General features: G+C 44.8%; 1 protein-coding gene and 1 pseudogene across 1 annotated transcript; one reads left to right on the top strand and one right to left on the bottom strand.

Moving 5' to 3' along the window:
• Positions 1-1,045: 1,045 nt before the first annotated feature.
• The window catches only part of LOC144930842 (olfactory receptor 52P1-like), a 50,726-nt pseudogene continuing 23,929 nt past the window's right edge, over positions 1,046-27,842 (bottom strand).
• On the top strand, positions 20,941-21,969 carry LOC144930240 (olfactory receptor 52E4-like). Its single transcript, XM_078851778.1, has one exon. The coding sequence runs from the start codon at positions 20,941-20,943 to the stop codon at positions 21,967-21,969; it is 1,029 nt and encodes a 342-aa protein (XP_078707904.1).

Genomic DNA, 27,842 nt, shown 5'->3' with positions numbered 1-27,842 from the left:
TTATTCCTTCACCCACTTACTTCCCTGGTCCTTCTCTCATGAACAGAGAGCAACAATACCCGAAGTCCAAAGGTGCAAACAATTCGATGTTTATTGGGGTAAACTTCCAGCAAGCGTGATTCCAGTTTCCTTCCTTGGGTGTTCCCCTTCCCAGCTTTGACACCACAGAGCCTTACAATGTGTCCCTGTTCCCATTCCTGCCCTTAGCCAAACATGATTCCAATCTCCCCACCCCGATTCCCTGTTCCCATTTCCCACCCCCCCTTACTTCCTGATTGACTGCAGACTATATAGTAAAACTTGTGTTCTGCTTAGCTATACCTTAACCAATCATTTTCCTGAAATTTAACCAGTCCTAACATATTGTAACATGATTATGTAACCATTATATCGCATCATCTTCATTAGTTTACACCCAGCAAAATTAATTATACAGCAGACAAGAACAATCCCAGAACCAGACAGAGATTATACAGACAAACAATGGGGAAATGGGGACTACAGTGATAGAACAACACAGAAAAGAGGATTTCACATCCCAGCTATTGATAAGTGAGTTCTTGCCAGACAGGATGCTATCAAACTAAGTTTCCTTTTACATCTTCTTGGCTCTTCCCTTTCTCTGGAGGGGATAGGCACTATCAGGACATGATTGTATCCTAACAACCCCATAGCACCTTCTTTCAAGGTGACTAGTTTGGGATGTGAGGAGGTGGCCGGTCACTTTCCAGCTTATGGCTGCCTCTGCTGCTTAGCCAAAGGCCTTAGCCTACGAACAGGGCCACAGACGGTCACAGGGAGAGAAGGCCCTTACACCGGCAGTCAGTGACTTTGATTCTTTCTTTTATACCTCTAGAACTAGCTAAGTGATAAGAATACACCTAAATTCTTAGAGTCTAGGCCTTTACAGACAGGCTTGAATATCTATATCTGAACAGTCTTATTGCCAGTTTATTCAGTGATTCAGTGAAGAGGGCCCAGCACCATGTCACCATCCAGTTCTGCAAAGAGCTTGGTCTGAGGGCCAAAGCAACAGGAGAAAGCTTTAGGTCCCTTCATGAGTGAAGAGACAGAGCAGGCTATCCTGGATCTGTTTGGTCCTCACACCATAGATAGAATCATAGAATCATAGAATATCAGGGTTGGAAGGGACCCCAGAAGGTCATCTAGTCCAACCCCCTGCTCGAAGCAGGACCAATTCCCAGTTAAATCATCCCAGCCAGGGCTTTGTCAAGCCTGACCTTAAAAACCTCTAAGGAAGGAGATTCTACCACCTCCCTAGGTAACACATTCCAGTGTTTCACCACCCTCTTAGTGAAAAAGTTTTTCCTAATATCCAATCTAAACCTCCCCCACTGCAACTTGAGACCATTACTCCTCGTTCTGTCATCTGCTATCATTGAGAACAGTCTAGAGCCATCCTCTTTGGAACCCCCTTTCAGGTAGTTGAAAGCAGCTATCAAATCCCCCCTCATTCTTCTCTTCTGCAGGCTAAACAATGATGGGGTTTAGCATGGGGGGCAGCAGAATGTACACGTTGGCAATAAGAGCGTGGAAATGTAGGGGCACATTGTGGCCAAATCGGTGCGTGACTAAGGAGAAGAGAGGTGGTATGTAAGAGACTAGAATGACACAGAGGTGGGAGCCACAGGTCTCAAAAGTCTTGAGCCGGGCGTCGTTTGTGGGGAGGCTGAAGATGGCCCTGAGGATCTCGATGTAGGACAGGGCAATAAAAAACCCATCCAGACCGGTCACCAAGAATGCCACAGAGAGGCCGTAGTAACTACTGACACGGACGTCACCGCAGGCCAGCTTCACCACAGCCATGTGCTCACAGTATGTATGTGGGATGATGTTGGTTCTGGAATATGGCACCTAATCGCCAGGAAGGGGTAGGGCAATACGAGCATACCTCCACACAGTGCCACTGCCAGTCCGATCTTGGCCACGATGGGGTTTGCCAGGGTGGTGGAATGTCTCAGGGGATGGCAGATGGCCACGTAGCGATCCAAAGCCATGGCCACAAGGATCCCAGGCTCCATTGCTGAGAAGCAGTGAATGAAGTACAGCTGGGTGAGGCAGGCACTGAAATCGATCTCCCTGGAATTGAACTAGAAGATGCTCAGCATTTCGGGCATGGTAGACATGGATGTGACCAGGTCGGTGACAGCCAGCCAGAATGTTCACACCTGCTCAGCTGCATCCCATATTAACACCATTCACCAGCGTTAGATTATGTGAAAGAATCTATAAACAACTAATAAAACAAGCTTTAACATATTTAACATCCCATGTCCACTTCTTTACACTATACATGACAATATTCATTAAAACAGTTTGTACAACCAATAACATAATAATCATAGAATATCAGGGTTGGAAAGGACCTCAGGAGATCATCTAATCCAACCCCCTGCTCAAAGCAGGGCCACTCTCCAATTTTTGCTCTAGATCCCTAAATGGCCCCTTGAAGGATTGAACTAATAACCTTGGGTTTAGCAGGCCAGTGCTCAAACCACTGAGCTATCCCCCTACCCCAACTCTCTAAGTTTAACAGCCAGTAACCTCTTAGTAGTTCTCTGGGACTTTCTTAAGACTGGTGGTTTACTTGATTAGGAAGAAAACTAGTGTCAAGGTTTCTTCCCCACTCTGAACTGTAGGGTAAACATGTGGGGACCTGCATGAAAGACCCCCCTAAGCTTATTCTTACTATCTTAGGTTAAAAACTTCCTCAAGATACAATCTTTGCCTTGTCCTTGAACCCTATGCTGCCACCACCAATCGTGTTAAACAAAGAACAGGGAAAGAGCCCACTTGGAGATGTCTTCCCCCCAGAATATGCCACCAAGCCCTACAGCCCCTTTCCTGGGGAAGGCTTGATAAAAATCCTCACCAATTTGCATAGGTGAATACAGACCCAAACCCTTGGATCTTAAAAACAATGAAAAGGCAATCAGGATCTTAAAGGAAGAATTTTAATTAAAGAAAAAGGAAAAGAATCACCTCTGTAAAATCAGGATGGTAAATACCTTAGAGAGTAATCAGATTCAAAACATAGAGAATCCATCTAGGCAAAACCTTAAGTTACAAAAAGACACAAAAACAGGAATATATATTCCATTCAGTACACCTTATTTTCTCAGCCATTTAAACAAAAGGAAATCTAATGCATTTCTAGCTAGATTACTTACTTACAAGTTCTAAGACTCCATTCCTATTCTGTTCCCCGCAAAAGCATCACACAGACAGACAGAACCTTTGTCGTCCCGTCCCCCCCCCACTCCAGCTTTGAAAGTATCTTGTCTCCTCATTGGTCATTTTGGTCAGGTGCCAGCGAGGTTATCCTAGCTTCTTAACCCTTTACAGGTGAAAGGGTTTTGCCTCTGTCCAGGAGGGATTTTATAGTTCTGTATAGAGAAAGGTGGTTACCCTTCCTTTTATATTTATGACAACTAGCAATAATGCCTAAATCTCCATAGGATCTGATACCCTGCAAGTGCCCAGGATGGCTGGGTAGATAGTAGACAGACACATCTGGAGACAGATGATTGGGGGGAAATAGGAACACTCTCTGCAGGCACATGTGGCTATCACTAAAGGGTCACAGATAAGTTATTTTCATCAGTAACTGTCATTATACTGTGCCACAACTTTCACTGAAGGATCTTCAAATACCCTATCAAAGGAAAGTCCCTATGAACATATCACCATCATACAGATAGGTAAACTGAGACAAAAGGAGACATGAATAGGCAAGGTCTGACAGAGACTGAGTAGCAGTATGACAGAAAGAACCCAGGAGTCCTGATTTCCCTGCCATAACCATGGTCTCTCCATCACACCAAGAGGGAAAGGGACTCCCACTCTGGCAGGGGCTTTTCATTGGGTGGGATGCAGAGGGAAGGCTGGAAGAAGGATCCTGAGCCTTTGCCATCCTCTGAAGGTGCATCTCATGTTTTCAGAACTAGCTGGAGTTTGTGAGGTCCCCACTCCTGTGAGGTGTGAACTCCAGGACTCCACTTGCGCTCCACTCAGAAACCTACCAATGCATCACAGTCACTGGGGTCACTTTGGAGGAAGAGACTTAGTGAAAGCAACACCAGCAGAGTGCTCCTGTGGATAGAGTGCAGCCAGGGTCCTGTCCTGGGGACAGAGGCCTCCCCCTCCTCCCAAAGCTGGCACAGAACAAGGGGGGCACTATGGATGGGATAGAGACTGGATTAGTGTCTGCACTGGAGTTCTTCTCTCACTCTTGGTTCATTTCCTCCCAGTCTCTCACAGGTGGAATTGAAATCTAATGTTCCAAGCTGAGTCAGACTTTCCAGGACAGCACTAGCTGGAGGGTGCTCCAGTTCCCATATAGCTGAATTCTCTGCCTGCTCGTCTGGCTAATCAGGGATATTTCTCCAATGTGGAGCACCTTAGTTTTAAAGCTCTGGAATGAGACTGAACAAATTCTGCTGTCCGAGCTGAGCAGGTGTCTCATGTCCATTTGTGTGTAACAAACCACAAAGGAGGTAGGCAGGGAGATGGAGGAGTAACAGCACTAAGAATGGGTGGTTACATAGGCTGTTGGGTGGGTGTAAGAGAGCTAGAATGCCCAGCCCTGCTGTGGCTGTTAGAAGTATGTCCTGTGCCTATAAGAGCAGAGCTCATGTTTGGGAGAACTAGATCGGGGCTTGTGAGAATGGACCATTGAGTGGCGGCTGCACCAAACAAACAGCTAGGAGCACATATCTCTCCATTAGCTTTTGTATCTCCACTTCAGTTCTTATCATGCTTCCCTTCTTAGACTGCAGATTGTGCCTCCTTCTTATGAATTCCTGTCATAAATATAAAGGGAAGGGTAAACACCTTAAAAATCCCTCCTGGCCAGAGAAAAAGCCCTTTCACCTGTAAAGGGTTAAGAAGCTAGGATAACCTTGCTGGTACCTGACCAAAATGACCAACGATGAGACAAGATACTTTCAAAAGCTGGAGGGGGGAGAAACAAAGGCTCTCTCTGTCTGTGTGTTGTATTTTGCTGGGGACAGAACAGGAATGGAGTCTTAGAACTTAGTAAGTAATCAAGCTAGATCTGCATTAGATTCTGATTCCTTTAAATGGCTGAGAAAATAAGCTGTGCTGAATGGAATGGATATTCCTGCTTTTGTGTCTTTTTGTAACTTAAGGTTTTGCCTAGAGGGATTCTCTATGTTTTGAATCTGACTACTCTGTAAGGTATTGACCATCCTGATTTTACAGAGGTGATTCTTTTACTTTTTCTTCTATTGAAATTCTTCATTTAAGACCCTGATTGCTTTTTCATTGTTCTTAAGATCCAAACGTTTGGACTTTTATCAAGCCTTCCCCAGGAAAGGGGGTGTAGGGCTTGGGAGGATTTTGGGGGGAAAGACGTTTCCAAGTGGGCTCTTTCCCTGCTATATATTTGTTAGACGCTTGGTGGTGGTAGCAATAAAGTACAAGGGCAAAAGGTAAAATAATTTGTACCTTGGGGAAGTTTTAACCTAAGCTGGTAAAAATAAGCTTAGGGGGTTTTCATGCAGGTCCCCACATCTGTACCCTAGACTTCAGAGTTGGGAAGGAACCTTGCCAATTCCCAAGACAACCCCAGTACCAGAGGGGAGACCAGAGGAGAGGACAGAGAAAATCTCGCTGTGGTGAAGGAACAAAGGAGCCATCCTGGAGATGGAGCAACTGAAAGCCCCCAAGGAGATGAATCTCCCATGTCATGCAGTAGACACCAGGAAGAGATTGAGACAGAGTTTTGAGATATATCTTTTCAAGCAGCTGGTTTTGGTGAGAAAGAAGACCAGTAGAAAATAGCAATCTTCTTAAACAGTGCAAAGCTCAAGGCACTGAACGTCTTTACTATCGTGCCACTCAGACTTTGTCTACACTATAAGTTTTGTTGGTAAAACTTTTGTCAATCAGCAATGTGGAAAAAAAAAACCACCCTCCTGATTGACAAAAGGGCCGATGTGGACAGCGCTATGTGAAGGGAGACATTTGTTCAGGATGGTTAGTAATATAAGGACCCTACTGTCAATAAAATGCTAACCCTTGACCCCTTAAACCCCATCACTTGACCCCTTAAACCCTGCCATCCTGTCACCGGAAGTCCCACCCCATGGGGATATTATTTCCAGGGTCAAGGCTGCCACATGACCGGAAGCAAGGTGTGTCATGTGACCCCTCTAACAACTCCTCCCACTTCCCTCTACCAATCAGGAGGGTTTTCGCCCCTGTAGGACCGCTCCGAGGGGAGATATGACCAATCAGGGCGAATTCCAGGGTGGGGTGTCCTGTCTGGAAGTGAGTCGTGTGACCCCTCTAACAACTCCTCCCACCACCCTCTACCAATCAGGAGGGGTTTTGGCTGCATAGGACCACCCCGAGAGCAGATTTGACCAAAAAAGTACAGGTTCTGGGATGGGGTGAACCACCCAGAAGAGGGGCATATGACCCCTCTGCCAATCAGAGCACAGCACCATCAGCCCATAAGTCCCAGCACCAGGCAGAAGAGGCCATCTTTTACCAAGAGAGCGTGTTTTAGAAATCGTGGAAACATGGACTCCTTCACCACCCCTGTGAGAACTTTGGAATTTGTTTTAGCCCCAAGTGTCTTTGACAAACCGTGGAGAAAGCGCTACATCAGCAGGAGTTCCGAGCAGGAGGAGGGAGCGACGGAGGGGAGCCCTTTGGCCCAGCCATTGATGGATATGCCGGAACACGAACCAGAAACCCAGCTGCTTGTGAGGCTCCCCGATGAGCGTGATGGCCTCTTGTTGTGACCAAACCGGAAGATGCCTGCTTAGAGCGTTATATTGACCATCTGGTCCGCACAAAAAGTTACAGAACCCTGCTTCAGAAAAAGGCTAGTGAAAGTGAAAGAATGGTGAGGGGCCAACCAGGCGATATAAAACTTGGTAGCTGTATTTTTTTTTAAAAAATCAATTGAAAAGGGCTTTGTGACTATCTGTGCTTCTGTTAGAAGGTCTCTGGCCCCTAAGGGAGCTTAAAGTTTTTTTTTTCTTTTTTAATGGAGCATCTTGGTTTGTTTTCAAGGAGATGTATGTCTTTTAAATAAAAAATAAATAAATTGTCTGTGAGAACCTAGCTCTTGTGTCTTGTGTAAGAGAGACCCATTGACAGCAAAAAGCTGAAATGTATGTTGTGGGAAGGGAAAAAATATCCTAAAAATGTGTTTACAATAAAACAAACAGGGATGGTTCAGACATGCGGTTGAGTACAATAGAGCTGACTTATTCTGTTGAACTGAATGGGTTTAACCCCCCTCACTGAATAGCCAAGGGTGACTGTGATTAATCACCCTTGTTCCCATAGGGTTAAATTTTATGGGGGTGCACCCAAAGTAAGGGAGGTGGGTGGGTGAGGATGGTGAGTTCTAATTAATATGAAATTAAATAAAACCTCAGGAGTTCACAGATGCTATTGGACAGTTTAAATATAACCCCTGGAGCTGGCAGAACTCTATTGGACAGTTTAAATATGACCCAGGAGTTGGTTGAAGGCTATGGGGCACTTTTTCTAGAAAGCACCCCCACCCCACCAAACTTTAAGCATGAAAGAAACATGTTTTTTTAAAAAAAAACAAAAACAAGCCCCAAGACATTCATTGATATCTGCAAAGGGTCCCTAACTTGAAATGGTTACTGTAAGAAGGCCCAACAGGTGAAAAAACTATGTATTTGAACTTAAAAAAAGAAAGAGAAAAGCAGCCCAGTCGTGCAGACAACCTATTACCCCCCACCCCAATCACAAAAGGGAATGCTCGGGAGGGGGATCCAATCAACCTGCTAACTATTTTGAAACAAAGAGTCAGAATGGTATAAAAGCCTCAGGTCGCTTGGAGACTGTCTCTTTCACCAGAAACTCTCTTGAATTGCTGCTGGACTGCAAGAGGAGGGATGCTCCCTGTTTTTAACTCTGAAAAGATATATTCAGATATATACACAGATAGTCACAAAGCCCTTTTCAATTGATTTAAGTTCAAATACATTGGTTTTTTCCCCTGTAGGGCCTTTTGACAGTAACCATTTCAAGTGAGGGACTCTTTGCAGATATCAATGAATGTCTTGGGGCTTGTCAAGGTTCCTTCCCCACTCTGAAATCTAGGGTACAGATGTGGGGACCTGCATGAAAACTTCTTAAGTTTGCTTTTACCAGCTTAGGTTAAAACTTCCCCAAGGTACAAACTATTTTACCTTTTGCCCTTGGACTTTCGCTGCCACCACCAAACGTCTAACCAGTATTACTAGGAAAGAGTCCGTTTGGAAGCGTCTTTCCCCCCAAAATCCTCCCAAATCTTACACCCCCTTTCCTGGGGAAGGTTTGATAAAAATCCTCACCAATTTGCATAGGTGACCACAGACCCAAGCCCTTGGATCTTAAGAACAATGAAAAAGCATTCAAAAAAAGAAGAATTTTAATAGAAGAAAAGGTCAAAAGAATCATCTCTGTAAAATCAGGATGGTAAATACCTTACAGAGTAATTAGATTTAAAACATAGAGAATCCCTCTAGGCAAAACTTTAAGTTACAAAAAAACCGGAATATACATTCCATTCAGCACAGCTTATTTTCTCAGCCATTTAAAGGAATCAGTATATAATGTAGATCTAGCTAGACTACTTACTAAGTTCTAAGACTCCATTCCTGTTCTATTCCCGGCAAAAGCATCATCCAGACAGAGAGAGCCTTTGTTTCTCTCCCCACCCCTCCAGCTTTTTGAAAGTATCTTGTCTCCTCATTGGTTATTTTGTTCAGGTGCCAGCGAGGTTATATTCGCTTCTTAAGCCTTTACAGGTGAAAGGGTTTTGCCTCTGGCCAGGAGGGATTTTATAGTTCTGTACACAGAAAAGTGGTTACCCTTCCCTTTATATTTATGACACCCCCCAGCCCAAATCACAGATAGGGTGAAATGCTGGCTGGGATTTCTTCCTGGAACTCTAGGAGAAAACAGAGTTAATAAGACACATGCACCTCTAAATATACTACCAAGTACATAAAGACTAATAATATTTTCCACATCTTAAGGACGATTTTAACCAGTTGATTCTGGGAAACTTTCACAGGAGAGTGCATCAGCCACTTTGTTACAAGCTCCTGAGATGTGTTGGATGTCGAAATCAAAATCTTGGAGAGCTAAACTCCACCGAAAAAGTATTTTTGTCATTTCCCGAGGCGGTATGAAGCCACCGTAGCGCAACATGGTTGGTTTGCAGGTGGAAACGCCGTCCCCAAACATAGGGGCATAGCTTTTCCAGAGCGTAGACAATGGCGTAACATCCTTTTTCACTGATTGACCAGTGGCTTTCCCTCTCAGACAGCTTCTTGCTGAGAAACACTACAGGGTGGAATTCTTGATCCAGTCCTTCCTGCATTAAAACTGCTCCCACACCACGCTTGGACGCATCTGTGGTTACTAGGAATGGTTTGTCAAAGTCTGGGACCCTTAGTACAGGGTCAGACATGTGTGTCGCTTTAAGCCAGTTAAAGGCTTTCTTACACTCTCCTGTCCACTGAACGGCATTTGACTGTTTCTTTTTGGTTAGGTCTGTCAGTGGAGCGGCTATTTGGCTGTATTGCGGTAAAAATCACCTGTAATAATTGTCCAAGCCTAAGAAGGATTGGACCTGTTTCTTTGACTTTGGGACAGGCCACTTTTGGATAGCATCCACCTTGGCCTGTAGGGGGTTGATAGTTCCTTGACCCACCTGGTGTCCAAGGTAAGTCACTCTGTTTAGGCCTATTTGACACTTCTTAGCCTTAACAGTTAGTCCTGCCTCCCTTATGTGCTCGAAGACTTTTTGTAGATATTCCAGGTGTTCTGCCCAGGAATCTGAAAATATGGCCACATCGTCAAGGTAGGCGACTGCATATTCTCCTAATCCCGCTAGGAGACCATCTACAAGTCTTTGGAAGGTGGCGGGTGAATTCCGCAGTCCGAAAGGGAGTACATTAAATTCATACAGCCCGACATGGGTGGTGAAGGCTGACCTTTTCTTGGCGGATTCATCTAGCGGTACCTGCCATTGAAAATACTCCATGCATCTGAAGAAGTGGTTTTTTTACCCACAAAAGCTTATGCCCAAATAAATCTGTTAGTCTTTATGGTGCCACTGGGCTCCTTGTTGTATTTTTAGTACACATTTGGATGACCAAAGGAACCATGCAGATATAATAGACTTTGATTTCTCTGAGCTATTTGATTTACTATGGGGAAAAAATCAGAAAAGAATGAACATTCTACAGTATCAGAAGAGCACACGTTATATGGACTAAAATCTGGCCAACTCACAGATCTCAGAAAGCTGTTGTCAATGGGCCATTGTCAGAGAATGGGGCTGTTTCTAGGGGTGCTGCAGGGATTAGTTCTTGGACCAATGTTAGTCAATATATTCATCAATGATCTGGAAAGAAATATAAAATAACTGCAGATAAAATTTGTGCACAACCTAATGATTGGCAGATTGGTTACAATGAGGAGGCCAGGGCAGGCATACAGACTGATCTGGAGTATTTGGTGAGTTGGGCCCATGCAAATAAACTGTTTTAATACAGTGCAAAGTGAGCCTCTTAGAACAGAGAATGCAGGCACAACCCCCTGACTAGGACTCTGTATTATGGAATGCAGGGACCCTGAAAAGTATTTAGAGATCAGTGTGGAGAACCAACTCCTCGTGAGCTCCCTGAGTGATGTTGTGGCCAAAAGGGCTGATGTGATCCTTGGATGCATAAACAGGGTAGTGGTGAGCTGGAGCAAGGGAAGGATTTTTTCCTCTGCACATGGCATTGGTGAAACCGACTGCATCCAGTGCCAGGCTCCACATTTCAAAAAGAATATTGAATAATTGTAGTGGGTCCAGAAAAGAGCCACAAAATGAATGGAGGCTGGAGAAAATAGCAGACTTAAAGAGCTTCATCTGTTTATCTTAAATAGTAATACCAGGCTCTTTAATCTGGAGGAGAGAGGCAAAGCAAGATTCAATGGTTGGAAGCAGAATCTAAATGAATTCCAGTTGGAAATAACTACCAAATAGCACTGACAGTGATTATCCTTTGGGACAGCTGCGAAGGGAATTGGTGGATTCTCCAACTCCTCCCGTCTGCAGATCCAGACTGGATGCTTTTCATGATAATATGCTTGAGGGCTTGTCCACAAATTAAATGCTACAGCGGTGCTGTAATACTGCTTCAGTGTAGACACTACTTACGCCGACGGCAGAGGTTCTAACTTCATTTTTCTGTCCAAATTTTTCCCTCCCATCAGTTTTGCTGATAATTTGCTCTAGCTTTGGGGAATTAGCTCCTTTGAAGCGCTAAGTGTCTATCGATATTACTGGTTGGGAGCTGTTCTCTGTTTGTCCATTTGAATGTCATCAGTTCCGCTGTTTATTTTTCTCTCCTCTATCGTATGCCCCCTTTTATCTCTCTTCTCTAAACTCAACAGTCCCAGACTTTTCAGTCTGTCTGCATATGGCAACCTCCCCCATTCTCATAGCCCGTCTCAGAAACCCCTTTTCTTTCTGCTAGATCCTTTACAGAGACAGGACGACCAAAATTGTGTGCATATCCAGAGCAGGTAATTCTCCACCCCTTTCCTTAGGAAGCCGAACATTGTCTTTGGTTTGGTCACTGCTTCAAAAGAGCAGTGTTTCCGTTGAGCTGCCATAAATTATGCCCAGCTCTTTTCCCCGAGTTATGTTTTACTTGGGATGTTTCCCCCGGCACATGTCTTGGCAAAGCTTTGATTTTTTCCATTCACAGATTTTCAGCTACCAGGTGAATGGGGAACTCCCTACAGCATGAACTCTCTAGTCTGGGTTTCACTGCACTAAGAAACAAAGAGCAATAAGCAGTATCAGCCCTCATGTTTCCTGCTTGTGTCTATTAAGGTTTCCCACTCCAAGACAAATAGGAATTATTGATGCATGGAGCACTACAAAACATGGAATTGGCATGAGTAGGGTCAGGGGGGCATAATTAATTTCTGTGAATAATGAAAATGTCATTTTTCAATGAGTGAAGAGTGAACAATCTGCTTCACCCCTGAAACAGCCTCCGCTAGTGCATGTAGTGTCTCATATTAACAGTGTCTCTCCATCCAGGCATTTCTACTGTGACTGTCACCCTAGACCCTGGGCACAAACAGGAAGTGAGGGGAACATATGGTACCTGCAGGAAACACCGTTCTGCTTTAGAGTTGGACACCCTTTCCACTACTCTGTGTCAGATTCCAACACAACTGACTTCACCAACCCCTCTATCTTCATGCTGCTGGGCATCCCTGTCCTGGAGAAGGCCCACGTCTGGATCTCCATTCCCTTCTGTGCCATGTATGCCATAGCTGTCCTGGGAAACTTCACTATCCTCTTCATTGTGAGATAGAGCCGAGCATCCATGGGCCCATGTGTTATTTCCTTGGCATGCTAACTGTTAGGATATAGATATTCAGGCCTGTCTGTAAAGGCCTATACTCTAAGAATTTAGGTGTATTCTTATCACTTAGCTAGTTCTAGAAGTATAAAAGAAAGAATCAAAATCACTGTCTGCTGGTGTAAGGGTCTTCTCTCACTGTGACAGTCTGAAGCCCTGTTCTTAGGCTAAGACCTTTGGCTAAGCAACAGAGGCAGCCATAACCTGGGAAGCGACCGGTCACCTCCTCACATTCCAAACTAGTCACATTGAAAGAAGGTGCTATGGGGCTGTTAGGATACAATCCTGTCCTAATAATGCCTATCACCTCCAGAGAAAGGGAAGTACCTAGAAGATGTAAAAGGAAACTTAGTTTGATAGCATCCTGTCTGGCAAGAACTCACTTATCAATAGCTGGGATGTGAAATCCTCACTTCTGTATTGTTTTGTCATTACATTTCCCACATTGCTATTGTTCAGAGTGACTTTCCTTTGCTAGGTGTTTTCAAGATCCTTCGATTAAAGGTTCTGCACAGTATGACGATAGTTACTGATGAGAATTACTCATTTCTGATATGGTAGTGATTGCCCCGTGTGTCTGCAGAAAGTGTTCGTGTCTCCCCTCAGTCATCTATCTCCAGATCTATCAGTCTCCTATCTGCCTATCTGTCCTGGGTATTTTCAGTGTATGAGACCCTATGAAGACCTAGGTATTATCCCTAGTTTCTTTACTAACCATCCATAATTTTTAGTAATACACAAATGCACAGAGCAGCCAATTCCTCTCGGGCTCAGTGGAGAGCCCAGGAGTTCTCATCTACCTTTGGGAAGGTCATGTAATTAGTGTTTTCTCACAAAGCTTTATAAAGAGTGCAGACAAGCTTCTCCCCAGCCTGTTTACATTCAGACTATTGGGTAGGGGCTGAGTGAACCCCACTGGGATTGCAGAATGCTATATTACAAACGGCGCATACCCCTGTGTTGGCTCTTGGCGTGGGATGCTGCTGCAAATGCTGGGGTGAGAGAGGTGTGAGACACGGCTAGCTGAAGGGAATTCCCAGAGAAGACACTTCCATCTCAGGAATCACAGGTACCCATCTCTTGCTGCTCCCAACATGGGCATGATGGAATCGAGAAGGGGCAGGATGGGACCGAGGATAAGTCTGTGGCCCTTTCCACTCTGCACACCCATTAAATAGAATCATAGCATATTAGGGTTGGAAGAGACCTCAAGAGGTCATCTCGTCCAACCCCCTGCTCAAAGTAGGACCAATCCCCAACTAAGTCATCCCAGCCAGGGCTTTGTCAAGCCAGGCGTTAAAAACCTCTAATAATGGAGATTCCACCACCTCCCTAGGTAACCCATTCCAGTGCTTCACCCCGATCCTAGTGAAATAGTTTTTCCTAATATCCAACCTAGACCTCCTCCACTGCAACTTGAGACCATTGCTCCTTGTTCCGTCATCTGCCACCACTGAGACCAGCCAAGCTCCATCCTCTTTGGAACCCCCCTTCAGGTAGTTGAAGGCTGCTATCAAATCCCCGCTCAGTCTTCTCTTCTTTAGACTAAACAATCCCAGTTCCCTCAGCCTCTCCTCGTAAGTCATGTGACCCAGACTCCTAATCATTTTTGTTCCTCTCAGCTGGACTCTCTTCAATTTGTCCACATCCCTTCTGTAGTGGGGGGGATGAAAACTGGAACCAATACTCCAGGTGTGGCCTTGCCATATATTCCCCTTGCCACAAATGATGATTATGCTCCAGTATCATGTTCCAAAATGTGCCTCTTTGCTATGCCCCCTCCTCGGAAAATGTACTCCAGCCCCGAGATGGCTGCATTTCAGTGGCACAGTGGATCATTCGAGATGAAAGGGGTTAGTAGATGGACAATAAAAGGCCAAACTCTGAGGCAGTTTCCCGTACTTTGCCCAGGCCCCACTGAGGCAAAACTCCTTTTGAATTAAGAACTGAATAAAGATCTCAGTTAATGTAGAGACACTGTCACCCCTCCTCTTGCATTATGGAAACTCCTTCAAAGAAAGGTGTCAAAAGGAGGGTGAACAGTTTTCTGTCTTTCCTTCTTGGATGGTTCAGATGCAACAAATCCTGCATCTTCACAGGGCTTAGGCTACCTGACTCCTGCAGTGCCTTCTCACCCTGCGGCTCTATGATTCTATGATGTGAAATCTTGCATTTCAGGGCTCTGGCTGTTGCTGGGGGGGGGCACTAATACCTTGTTTTTATCTGCTGGAAAGCACAGAGATGTTAGGGCTCCTCCTTGCAAGATTGTTAAGAATTTTTCTATGTGACCAAGTCATCTTCTCTCTTAGCTTTGTTCAAGAAATTGACTGAACTGTTATGACTGAAACTTTCAAAAAACAATTCAGTCAGATGCAGACACCAGCATGGGGAATTTCAATCCAAACAGTTCAAGTCTGGAAAATTTATAAGCAACTGAAAATAAGTCCTCCTAATGGAAGGTGTCAGACAACCTTAACTAATGGTGGTGCCACCAGCACCACCGACAATGGCCAATCCATTTGTGAAACCCATTCAGCTAAACTCTTTGCTCCAATAATGTCTGTGGCAAGGAGTTCCACAGGCCAAATATGGATTTTGGAAACAATTTTCTTTTCTCAGTGTTATATGTTCAAACTTTCAATGTAATTGAACGTTCCCTTGCTCGTGTGTTATGAGACACCTTAAATATAAATGCCTGAACTACTTTCTTTATCGATAGATTCATAGAGTTTAAGAGTTAAAGAGATGGTTAGATCACCCAGTCTGACCTCCTGTATAGCACAAGCCATAACATTTCACCCACTTACCCGTGTATTGAGCTCCATGACTTCGGTCTGTTTGACTAAGGCCTGTTGTACATTAAGATTTCACATCATAGAACCATAGAGCCACAGGGTGAGAAGGCACTGCAGGAGTCAGGTAGCCTAAGCCCTGCGAAGATGCAGGATTTGTTGCATCTGAACCATCCAAGAGAGAAAGAGAGAAAACTGTTCACCCGCCTTTTGAGACATTTCTTTGAAGGAGTTTCCACAACCACACCAGACACTCGATTCCATTGTCCTACAGTTCTTGCAGATAGGAAGTTTTTCCTGAGACTTAGTTTAAATCTGCTATGCTGTAGTTTGAACACATTGCCTCTTGTCCTGCCCTCTATGGTAGGAGAGAACAACTTTTCTCCATCTTTTCATAGCAGCCTTTCAAGTATCTGAAGACTGTGATCATGTTACCCCTCAATCTCCTATATTCGAAACTAAAATTACCCAGTTCCTGAAGCCTTTGCTCATATGGCTTGCATTGCATCCCTCGGATCCTCTTTGTCTCTCAACTCTGAATCATTTTTAATTTCTCTACAAATTTTCTATATATTTGTGACCAAAACTAGACACAATGCTCCAGCTGAGGCTTAACCAGCACTGAGTATTAGGGTACCTTTGATGACTTGTAGGCTATCTCTCTCTTAATAAAATGGGAAATTGTATTTGCTTTTTTTGAAATATCAAAAAAATCCACATGCCTGAGAGATGCAGTTTGAACTGGGGGAGGTCTAGGTTGGATATTAGGAAACACTATTTCACTAGGAGGGTGGTGAAGCAGTGGAATGGGTTCTCCAGGGACGTGATGGAATCTCCATCCTTAGAGATTTTTAAGTTCAGGCTTGACAATGCCCTGCCTGCGATTTGTAATGCTTTGAGCAGGGGGTTGGGCTAGATGATCTGCTGAGGTCTCTTCCAACCCTAACCCTCTATGATTATGATTTACCTTTTTTTTTTTCTGGCTCTGTTGCTGCCTGGCTGCATATCAGTGTAACCCCAGTGTAGACAGCATGAGGTCAACAGAAGAATTCTTCCATCGACCTAGCTACCACCTCTCGGGGAGGTGGATTACCTATGCTGACAGGAGAACCCCTGCTGTCAGAGTAAGTAGTGTCTACATTTAATCCCTATGGCAGGGCTGCTGTAGCATGTAATTTGTAGATAAGCCCTCAAGGAGATCTTCCAGAAAAGCATCGACTCTGGATCTGAGAAGTTGGAGAATCCATGACTTCCCTTCACTGTTAGGTTAATCTTCATCAGTGCTATTTGGTAGTTATTTCCAACTGGAATTCATTTAGATTCTGATTCCAACCATTGAGTCTTGCTTTGCCTCTCTCCTCCAGATTAAAGAGCCTGGTGTCAAGGTTCCTTCTCCACCCTGAACTCTAGGGTACAGAGGTGGGGACCTGCATGAAAACCTCCTAAGCTTACTTTTACCAGCTTAGGTTAAAACTTCCCCAAGGTACAAATTAATTTTATCCTTTGTCCTTGGAATATCCACTGCCACCACCAAACTCTAACTGGGTTTACTGGGAAACATAGTTTGGACATGTCTCTCCCCCCAAAATCCTCCCAACCCTTGCTGGGAAACTTCCTGGGAAAGGTTTGGTAAAAATCCTCATCAATTTGCATAGGTGACCACAGACCCAAACCCTTGGATCTGAGAACAATGAAAAGACCTTCAGTTTTCTTACAAGAAGACTTTTAATAGAAATAGAAGTAAAGGAATCACCTCTGTAAAATCAGGATGGTAGATACCTTGCAGGGTAATTAGATTCAAAACATAGAGCATCCCTCTAGGCAAAACCTTAAGTTACAAAAAAAGACACACAGACAGAAATAGTCATTCTATTCAGCACAGTTCTTTTCTCAGCCATTTAAAGAAATCATAATCTAACACATACCTAGCTAGATTACTTACTAAAAGTTCTAAGACTCCATTCCTGTTCTGTCCCCGTCACAAGCAGCATACAGACAGACAGAGACCCTTTGTTTCTCTCCCTCCTCCCAGCTTTTGAAAGTATCTTGTCTCCTCATTGGTCATTTTGGTCAGGTGCCAGCGAAGTTACCTTTAGCTTCTTACCCCTTTACAGGTGAGAGGATTTTTCCTCTGGCCAGGAGGGATTTTAAAGGGGTTTACTCTTCCCTTTATATTTATGACACGTGGTATTACTATTTAAGTTAAGCATTTGAAGCTCTTTAAGTCTGCTATTTTCTCCAGCCTCCACTCATTTTGTAGCTCTTTTCTGGACCCACTACAATTATTCAATATTCTTTTTGAAATGTGGAGCCTGGCACAGGATGCAGTCGGTTTCACCAATGCCATGTGCAGAGTTAAAAATCCTTCCCCTGCTCCAGCTCACCACTCCCCTGTTTATGCATCCAAGGATCACATCAACCCTTTTGGCCACAACATCACTCAGGGAGCTCACGAGGAGTTGGTTCTCCACACTGATCCCTAAATACTTTTCAGGGTCCCTGCATTCCATAATACAGAGTCCTAGTCAGGGGGTTGTGTCTGTATTCTCTGTTCTAAGAGGATCACTTTGCACTGTATTAAAACACTATTTGCATGGGCCCAACTCACCAAATACTCCAGATCAGTCTGTATGCCTGCCCTGGCCTCCTCATTGTAAGCAATCTGCCAATCGTTGGGTCGTGTACAAATTTTATCTGCAGTTATTTTATATTTCTCTCCAGATCATTGATGAATATATTGACTAACATTGGTCCAAGAACTAATCCCTGCAGAACCCCACTAGAAATAGCCACTTTCCCTGACAACGGCCCATTGACAACTGCTTTCTGAGATCTGTGAGATGGCCATGTTTTTGGTCCATATAACATGTACTCTACTGATATTGTAGAATGTTCTTTTCTCAGAATGTTTTCCCCTACTTAATCAAATGCCTCAGAGAAATCAAAGTTTTCTATATCTGCGCGGATCCCTTGGTCATCCAAACATGTGCTCTCATTACAGGATGAAATCAGGCTCATTTGACAAGATGAGTTTTCCATAAACCATGTTGCTGAGTAGCATTAGTTATATTCCTAAACTTTTTTTGGAACTAATCCCATACCAGTTTTTTCATTGTTTGATAAACTTTTCCATTTTTTTAAAGTTTCCCTGTATCTTTTCATAATTTACATTTATTTATTGTCCTTTATTTAACACAATACTGTACTTTTCGAAAAGGACCTGGGGATTGCAGTGGACGAGAAGCTGGATAAGAATCAGCAGCGTGTCCTTGTTGCTAAGAAGGCCAACGGCATATTGGGCTGTCTTAGTAGGAGCGTTGCCAGCAGATTGAGGGAAGTGATTATTCCCCTCTACTCAGCACTGGTGAGATCACAGCTGGAGTATTGCATCTAATTTTGGGCACCCCAATGCAGAAAGGATGTGGACAAACTGGAGAATATCCAGCGGAGGGCAATGACAATTTTTAGGGGCTGGAGCACATTACTTACAAAGAGAGGCTGGGGGAACTGGGCTTATTTACTCTGCAGAAGAGAAGTGTGAGAGGGGATTTGATCGCAGCCTTCAGCTACCTGAAGGGGGGTACCAAAGAGGATGGAACTTGGCTGTTCTCAGTGGTAGCAGATGACAGAACAAGGAGCAATGGCCTCAAGTTGCAGTTTGAACTGGGGGAGGTCTAGGTTGAATATTAGGAAACACTATTTCACTAGGAGGGTGGTGAAGCACTGGAATGGGTTCCCTAGGGATGTGATGGAATCTCCATCCTTAGAGGTTTTTAAGTTCAGGCTTGACAAAGCCCTGCCTGGGATTTGTCATGCTTTGAACAGGGGGTTGGGCTAGATGATCTGCTGAGGTCTCTTCCAACCCTAACCCTCTATGATTCTATGATTTACCTTTTTTTTTTTTTTGGGGGGGGGAGGGTCTGTTGCTGCCTGACTGCATAATTCTGGTACCACATGAGATGTGTGGTTAATCGGTCACTTTGTAACTGTGGTGGTCATAACTCTAGCATTCTACTGTAGATGCTGTTTAACGTCCTCATTGATTGCTAATGGCCTGGAAATGCCAAACAAAAAATACAAATCTTTTTTTCTGCAAGATTATCAAATTTCCTTTGTCTCTCTAAAATTTGGCCTAGTTTTTTCCAATATTACTTTGTTCTTAAAATACTTAATCACCTCCTTTTTTGTGATGCGTAGCCTGGCCAAACATGGATTTTTCCCTGATGTCTTTAATGTCCCTTATCATTTTAATAAAGTGCAATTTGTATTTCTTGCTATCTGTATTCTTTCCCCCCCCATCCATTTGTTGTACATTGCTTGCCTCCTCCCTGCAGTTCATGCCTTCACTTTGCAACTGGATCAGATTTTTAGTGAAAGTTGTCTGCATTCTTGATTTATCATTGCTTTGTAGCTATGTAAGAAAGTCTTCTTAAGGAACTCCCGAGTTTCATTCCCATTTTTCTGTCTGAAATTTTCCTCCCCATCAGTTTTGCTGATAATTTGCCTCAACATTGAGGAAGGAGCCTTTTGAAGCACTATCTGTACATATTAGCGGTTGGGAGCTGTTCTCTGTTTGTCCATTTCAACACAATCAGTTTCACTGTTTATTTTCCTCTCCTCTTTCATATACCCCCTTCTTTCTCTTTTCTTTAAAGAGTGACAGTCTTTTCAGTCTCTCCGCATATGGCAGCCTCCCCCATTCTCCTAGCCTGTCTCAGGCCTGGTCTACACTGCGGGGGTGGATAATGTGAATAGCATAGCTGAAGCTGACATACTTAGTTCTACTGACTGTAGTGTCTTCACGGCAGTAAGTCGATGGCAGACGCTCTCCCATCGACTGCGCCTGCACCTCTCACCCTGGTCGAGTACCGGAGTTGATGAGAGAGGACTTGGTGGTCAATTTATCGCACCTAAATGAGATCAATCGACCCCCCGCTGGATCGATCGCTGCCCGTCGATCCAGTGGGTAATATAGAAAAGCCCTCAGAAACCCCCTTTCTCTCTGCTATATCCTTTATAGAGACTGGTCAACCAATACAGAGCACATATCCAGAGCAGGTTATTTTCCATCCCATTCCTTAGGCATTGTCATTGTTTTGGTCACTGCTTCGAAAGAGCAGCTGTTTCCGTTGAGCTCCCCGGTCTTTTCCCCAAGGTATGTTCTAGTGGGGATGTTTTCCCTAGCACATGTCTTGGAAAAAATTTGATTTTTTTTTTCAAATCTCATATTTTGAGCTACTGGTTGAATGGGGAACTACCTACAGCATGAACTCTCCAGTCTGGGTTTCATTGCATCAAGGAACAATGAGCAATAAACACCCTCATGCTTCCTGCTGTTGTCTATTAAGGTTTCCCACACCAAGACAAACAGGAATTATTGACATATGGAGCACCACCGAATATGGAATTGGCATGAGTAGGGTCAGGGGTTCACAATTCATTTATCTGAATTATGGAAATGTCATTTTTCAGTTTGTGAAGAGCACCCAATTGTACTTGGCAGAAGCCCATGAGAACGGCTTCCACTAGTGCATGTAGCGTCTCATATTAACATTGTCTCTCCATCCAGGCATTTGTACTGAGGCCATCACCCTAGGCCCTGGGCACATTCAGGAAGTCAGGGGAACCTATGGTGCATGCAGGAGACACCGTTCTGCCTTAGAATTGGACACCTTCTCATCACCTCCATGTCTGATTCCAACACAACTGACTTCACCAACCCCTCCACCTTCATCCTGCTGGGCATTCCTGGCCTGGAGGCGGCCCATGTCTGGATCTCCATCCCCGTCTGTGCGATCTATGCCTTAGCCATCTTGGGGAACTTCACCATCCTATTGATCGTGAAGATAGAGCCGAGCCTCCATGGGCCCATGTACTATTTCCTCTGCATGCTGGCTGTCACCGACCTGGCCCTGTCTACATCCACTGTGCCCAAAATGCTGAGCATCTTCTGGTTCAATTCCAGGGAGATCGATTTCAGTGCCTGCCTCGCCCAGCTGTACTTCATTCACTGCTTCTCAGCGATGGAGTCTGGGATCCTCGTGGCCATGGCTTTGGATCGCTACGTGGCCATCTGCCATCCCCTGAGACATTCCACCATCCTGACAAACGCGGCGGTGGCCAAGCTAGGCTTGGCCGTGGTACTGCGCAGCAGCATGCTCGTACTGCCCAATCCCTTCCTGGCGAGGCGGTGCCCGTATCACAGAACCAACATCATCCCCCATACCTACTGTGAGCACATATCCATGGTGAAGTTGGCCTGTGCTGACATCCGTGTCAATAATTACTATGGCTTCTCTCTGATTTTCCTCATCACTGGTGTGGATGTGTTTTTGATTGCCCTGTCCTACACACAGATTCTCAGAGCCATCTTCAGCCTCCCCACAAAGGACGCCTGGGCGAAGACGTTCTGGACCTGCAGCTCCCACCTGTTTGCCACCTTAGCCTTTCACATCCCAGGTCTTTTCTTCATCCTCACACACCGGTTTGCCCAGAATGTGCCCCTGCATTTCCACGTTCTCAGTGCCAACATGTACCTCCTGGTGCCCCCCATGCTAAACCCCCTTATCTATGGTTTGAAGACCAAACAGATCAGGAAGAGGCTGCTCTGGCTCTTTCCTCATAAAGAAGCTAAAGTTTTCTCCTGGTGGTCTGGCTCTAAAACCAGCCTCCATGCAGAGCTGTCTGGGGACATGGTGCTGAGCCCTCTTTCCTGAATCACCTACTGGACCCTCACATAGACATTAAATCCTTCCCCGACCCTACTGTGCTGTGTCAGCCTGACAAACTGGGGAATCGGTCTGTGTACAACTCATTAACTCATAGGTTGTCACATTTCTAATTGCTGGTCACTGGATTCCAAAGCTCTATCACTTCTGTCAAGTCTCACCCCTTCCTCTGCTTCTTCAACCTAAGGCCCCACCACTGGTGATTGGTCTTCTCTTGCCCTCCCGCTGTCACTCACTGGATCATCTCCACCTCCCTCCCCCCCGCAGGATCTGTAAGGGAGCCATTTCAGATTTTGGTGGGGGAGTCAACTTTAACCATGATTCCAGGGGCTACCTAAGCTCTTGAAAGCTTTAGATGTTTTGGCAGATAACTTAGCAATTAGCAGACAGGAGCACTGTATCTAATTTGTATATAAAAGAAAGAAAATTAAAAAAAAATATATTAAACCCAGTCAGCTCTAATACAAACATTTTCTGGCATTTTGTGTCCACTCATTTAAGGGACACTGTTGAGGTTTGTAATTTTAATTTGTATTCTCATTCTGTCACTATCTCTGTGGAGAGAGAGACCCTGACAGGCTTCTTGGGTTCTACCTCAGTTCTGGGAGGTAAGTGGGGTCTAGTGAGTTAAAGTGTGTGTGTAGCGGAGGACGAGGTTGGGAGGGAGATAGATCTGGTGTCTAGATAAGAATGTCAGAATGGCCATAGTAGGTAATACCAATACTCCATAGAATCATAGAATATTAGTGTTGGAAGACACCTCAGGAGGTCATCTAGTCCCCACCCCTGCTCAAAGCAGAATCAAGACCAACTAAATCGTCCCAGAGAGGGCTTTATCAAGCCAGGCCTTAAAAGCCTCTAAGGATGGAGATTCCACCACCTCCCTAGATAACCCATTCCAGTGCTTCACCACCCTCCTAGTGAAATAGCATTTCTGACTATCGAACCGAGACCTCTTGCACGGCTACTTGAGACCATTGCTTCCTGTTCTTTCATCTGCCATCTCTGAGAACAGCCTAGCTCCATCTTCAGGTAGTTGAAGGCTGCTGTCAAATCCCCCCTCACTCTTCTCTTCTGTAGACTAAATAAGCCCAGTTCCCTCAGCTTTCCTCATAAATCATGTGCCCCAACCCCCTAATCATTTTTATTTCCCTCTGATGGACTCTCTCAAATTTGTCCACATTCCTTCTGTCATGAGGGGTCCAAAATCGGACAGAATACTCCAGATGTGGCCTCACCAGTGCTGAATAGAGGGGAATAATCACGTCCCTAGATCTGCTGGCAATGGTTCTACTAATGCAGCCCAATATGCCACTGGCATTCTTGGAAACGAGGGCACACTGCTAACTCCTATCCAGCTTGTTGTCCACTGTAATCCCCTGGTCCTTTTCTGCAGAAATTCTGCTTAGCCAGTTGGTCCCCAGACTGTAGCAGTGCATGGGATTCTTCCATCCTAAGGGCAGGAACCCCCAGACGAGGGGGATGAGGTGGACGAGGCTTTCTTCCGGCAACTTGCAGAAGCTACTAGATCGCACGCCCTGGTTCTCATGGGAGACTTCAATCACCCTGATATCTGCTGGGAGAGCAATACAGCGGTACACAGACAATCCAGGAAGTTTTTGGAAACTGTAGGGGATAATTTCCTGGTGCAAGTGATGGAGAAACCAACTGGGGCAGAGCTCTTCTTGACCTGCTGCTCACAAAGCGGGAAGAATTAGTAGGGGAAGCAAAAGTGGATGGGAACCTGGGAGGCAGTGACCATGAGATGGTCGAGTTCAGGATCCTGACACAAGGAGGAAAGGAAAGCAGCAGAATACGGACCCTGGACTTCAGAAAAGCAGACTTTGACTCCCTCAGGGAACTGATGGGCAAGATCCCCTGGGAGAATAACATGAGGGGGAAAGGAGTCCAGGAGAGCTGGCTGTATTTTAAAGAATCCTTATTGAGGTTACAGGGACAAACCATCCCGATGTGTGGAAAGAATAGTAAATATGGCAGGTGACCAGTTTGGCTTAACAGTGAAATCCTTGCTGATCTTAAACACAAAAAAGAAGCTTACAAGAAGTGGAAGATTGGACAAATGACCAGGGATGAGTATAAAAATATTGCTCGGGCATGCAGGAGTGAAATCAGGAAGGCCAAATCACATCTGGAGTTGCAACTAGCAAGAGATGTTAAGAGTAACAAGAAGGGTTTCTTCAGGTATGTTGGCAACAAGAAGAAAGTCAAGGAAAGTGTGGGCCCCTTACTGAATGAGGGAGGCAATCTAGATGTGGAAAAAGACAGAGGATGTGGAAAAAGCTAATGTACTCAATACTTTTTTTGCCTCTGTCTTCAGGAACAAGGTCAGCTCCCAGACTACTGCACTAGGCAGCAAGGCATGGGGAGGAGGTGACCAGCCCTCTGTGGAGAAAGAAGTGGTTCAGGACTATTTAGAAAAGCTGGACGAGCACATGTCCATGGGGCCAGATGCGCTGCATCCAAGAGTGCTAAAGGAGTTGGCGGATGTGTTTGCGACGCCATTCTCCATTATCTTTGAAAACTCATGGCGAGCCGGGGAAGTCCCGGATGACTGGAAAAAGGCTAATGTAGCGCCCATCTTTAAAAAAGGGAAGAAGGAGGATCTGGGGAGCTACAGGCCAGTCAGCCTCACCTCAGTCCCCTGAAAAATCATGGAGCAGGTCCTCAAGGAATCAATTCTGAAGCACTTAGAGGAGAGGAAAGTGATCAGGAACAGTCAGCATGGATTCACCAAGGGCAAGTCATGCCTGACTAATCTAATTGCCTTCTATGACGACATAACTGGTTCTGTGGATGAAGGGAAAGCAGTGAACATGTTATTCCTTGACTTTAGTAAAGCTTTTGACACAATCTCCCACAGTATTCTTGCCAGCAAGTTAAAGAAGTATGGACTGAATGAATGGACTATAAGGTGGGTAGAAAGATGGCTAGATTGTCGGGCTCAACGGGTAGTGATCAATGGCTCCATGTCTAGTTGGCAGCCAGTATCAAGTGGAGTGCCCTATGGGTGGGTCCTGGGGCCGGTTTTGTTCAATATCTTCATAAATGACCTGGAGGATGGTGTGGATTGCACCCTCAGCAAGTTTGCAGACGACACTAAACTGGGAGGAGTGGTAGATACACTGGAGGGTAGGGATAGGATACAGAGGGACCTAGACAAATTGGAGGATTGGGCCAAAAGAAATCTGATCAGGTTCAACAAGGACAAGTGCAGAGTTCTGCACTTAGGACGGAAGAATCCAATGCACCACTACAGACTAGGGACAGAATGGCTAGGCAGGAGTTCTGCAGAAAAGGACCTAAGGGTTACAGTGGACGAGAAGCTGGATATGAGTCAACAGTGTGCCCTTGTTGCTAAGAAGGCCAATGACATTTTGGGACGTATAAGTAGGGGCATTGCCAGCAGATCAAGGGACGTGATCATTCCCCTCTATTTGACATTGCTGAGTCCTCATCTGGAGTACTGTGTCCAGTTTTGGGACCCATATTACAAGAAGGATGTGGAAAATTGGAAAGAATCCAGCGGAGGGCAACAAAAATTATTTGGGGACTGGAACACATGACTTATGAGGAGAGGCTGAGGGAACTGGGATTGTTTAGTCTACAGAAGAGAAGAATGAGGTGGGATTTGATAGCTGCTTTCAACTACCTGAAAGGTGGTTCCAAAGAGGATGGTTCTAGACTATTCACAGTGGTAGAAGAGGACAGGACAAGGAGTAATGGTCTCAAGTTGCAGTGGGGGAGATTTAGGTTGGATATTAGGCAAAACTTTTTCACTAGGAGGGTGGTGAAACACTGGAATGCGTTACCTAGGGAGGTGGTGGAATCACCTTCCTTAAATTTTTTAAGGTCAGGCTTGACAAAGCCCTGGCTGGGATGATTTAATTGGGGATCGGTCCTGCTTTGAGCAGGGGGTGGGACTAGATGACCTCCTGAGGTCCCTTCCAACCCTGATATTCTATGATTCTATGACCTCTTGTGGATAGAGAGAGGGGTAATGGAGAGGACCTCAATCCAGGTCTCGACTTTTCAGGACTTTGTTTTTGACGTTCTTGTGAACTAACTCTCTTTCTTTAAGACAGGATATAGATCCTACAGAATAAATGGTTGTCTGTGAAAATGATAATGACCAACCTGACAGAGGGGAGGAGGAAATTTCCTGGGTGGGAAGATACAGAAAGAAGCTATGAAATAGGTGCTGGGAGAAGACACACCTCTTATTCCAGAGAGTACAGATCACGACTTGCTAGGAAAGGGGTGGGAAAGGTCCCAGTGCTTGGAGTGGGAATCACAGGGAAGGCCAACATGCAATGTCCCCTTACAAGCTTACCTCACCAAGACCCCAGACTTGACCATAGACTGAGATTCCTATTGAAGAGGACACTGCGGGGAAAGGAAACCAGTAACTAAACACATATTTAGGTTTAGAGAGGAGTTGAAAGATACAATATCTATTGAAGAAACCAAACTGTCTAAGCAGAAGGCGTGGTATAATAAAAATACTTGGAAACAACAATCTGTGACAAAGTATTTGGTTTTATTGTTCAATCTCATGATGCAAAGTTTGTTGCTAATGGTGAACCTTATAACAAAGAATTTGTTAGTGATGGTAAATCCTATGAAAAGGTGTAACATGCATGAGTCTTTGAAAAGCTTCTGGACATGATAGGAGTCATAAACAAGAAGCCCTGTTGGGGATACTGTTTCTCAGCGAACACCTGGAACCAAGCTCAAATCTTGTCATAGCAGGGAAGCCATAATATACCTAGGCTGCTGTGTGGAAGAGAAACTGAGGCGCAACTCCTCATGGCGTTGATGAATAACCGTGTTGTTATCACCAGTTGGAAAAGCACAATGGTTAAGAATGCTGCACACATACAAAGAGAGGTTTTCTAGAGACCCAGAAAGGGCACACTTGCTGAATTTTGAGATGACTCGGCTGATTTACAAAGGGTTAAAAGGTACAACAGAACTCTGCAAGAACACCTGTGGGTAACATGACAGTGTTTGCAATAGTTGAGAGTTGTGTGGTGAAAACCTAAAGAGGGCCTTGGGCACACTGCCGCTGCATTACTCAATGACAAACACTCCTGCAGGAAACTAAGAGGGGCCGTGTGACCTTCTCTGCAAAGTAACACACATAGAGAACATAATCCCAAATATACATATACAATGATGGGGTCTAAATGCTCTGTTACCACTCAAGAAAGAGATCTGGGAGTCATTGTGGATAGTTCTCTGAAAACATCCATTCAGTGTGCAGCAGCCGTCAAAAAAGCAAACAGAATGGTGGGAATCATTCTGAAAGGAATAGATAAAAAGACTGAAAATATCATATTGTCTCCATTAATATCCATGGTACGACCACATAGTGAAAATTATACGCCAGACGGAGTGCAACATAGTTACTGATGAGAATTACTCGTCTCTGATACCGTAGTGATTGCAGAAAGTGCAGTGTGTCTGCAGAAAGTGTTTGTGTCTCCCCTCAGTCATCTTTCTCCTGATCTATCTGTCTCCTATCTGCCCATCTGTCCTGGGTATTTTCAGTGTTTGAAATCCTATGGAGACCTAGGTATTATCCCTAACTTTTTTACTAATCATCCATAATTTTTAAAAATACACAAGTGCACAGAACAGCCAATTCTTCTCGGGCTCAGTGGAGAGCTCAGAAGTTCTTATCTTCCCTTGGGAAGTACATTTAATTAGTGTTTACTCCCGAAGCTGTATAAAGAGTGCAGACAAGCTGCTCCCCAGCCTGTTTACATTCAGACTATTTGCGAGAGGCTGAGTGAACCCCCCTGGGATTGCACAGAGCTATATTATAAACGGTGCATACC

Source organism: Lepidochelys kempii, chromosome 1 (genome assembly GCF_965140285.1).
Source record: "Lepidochelys kempii isolate rLepKem1 chromosome 1, rLepKem1.hap1, whole genome shotgun sequence".
In the NCBI taxonomy this organism is placed as follows: domain Eukaryota; kingdom Metazoa; phylum Chordata; order Testudines; family Cheloniidae; genus Lepidochelys; species Lepidochelys kempii.
The sequence above is the reverse complement of the archived record's forward strand: the minus strand, read 5'-3'. Positions and strand labels throughout refer to the sequence as shown.

What these genes read in the sequence shown, in the direction of transcription:
- LOC144930240 (XM_078851778.1), top strand. Translation starts at nt 20,941, where the DNA reads ATGTCTGATTCCAACACAACTGACTTCACCAACCCCTCCACCTTCATC.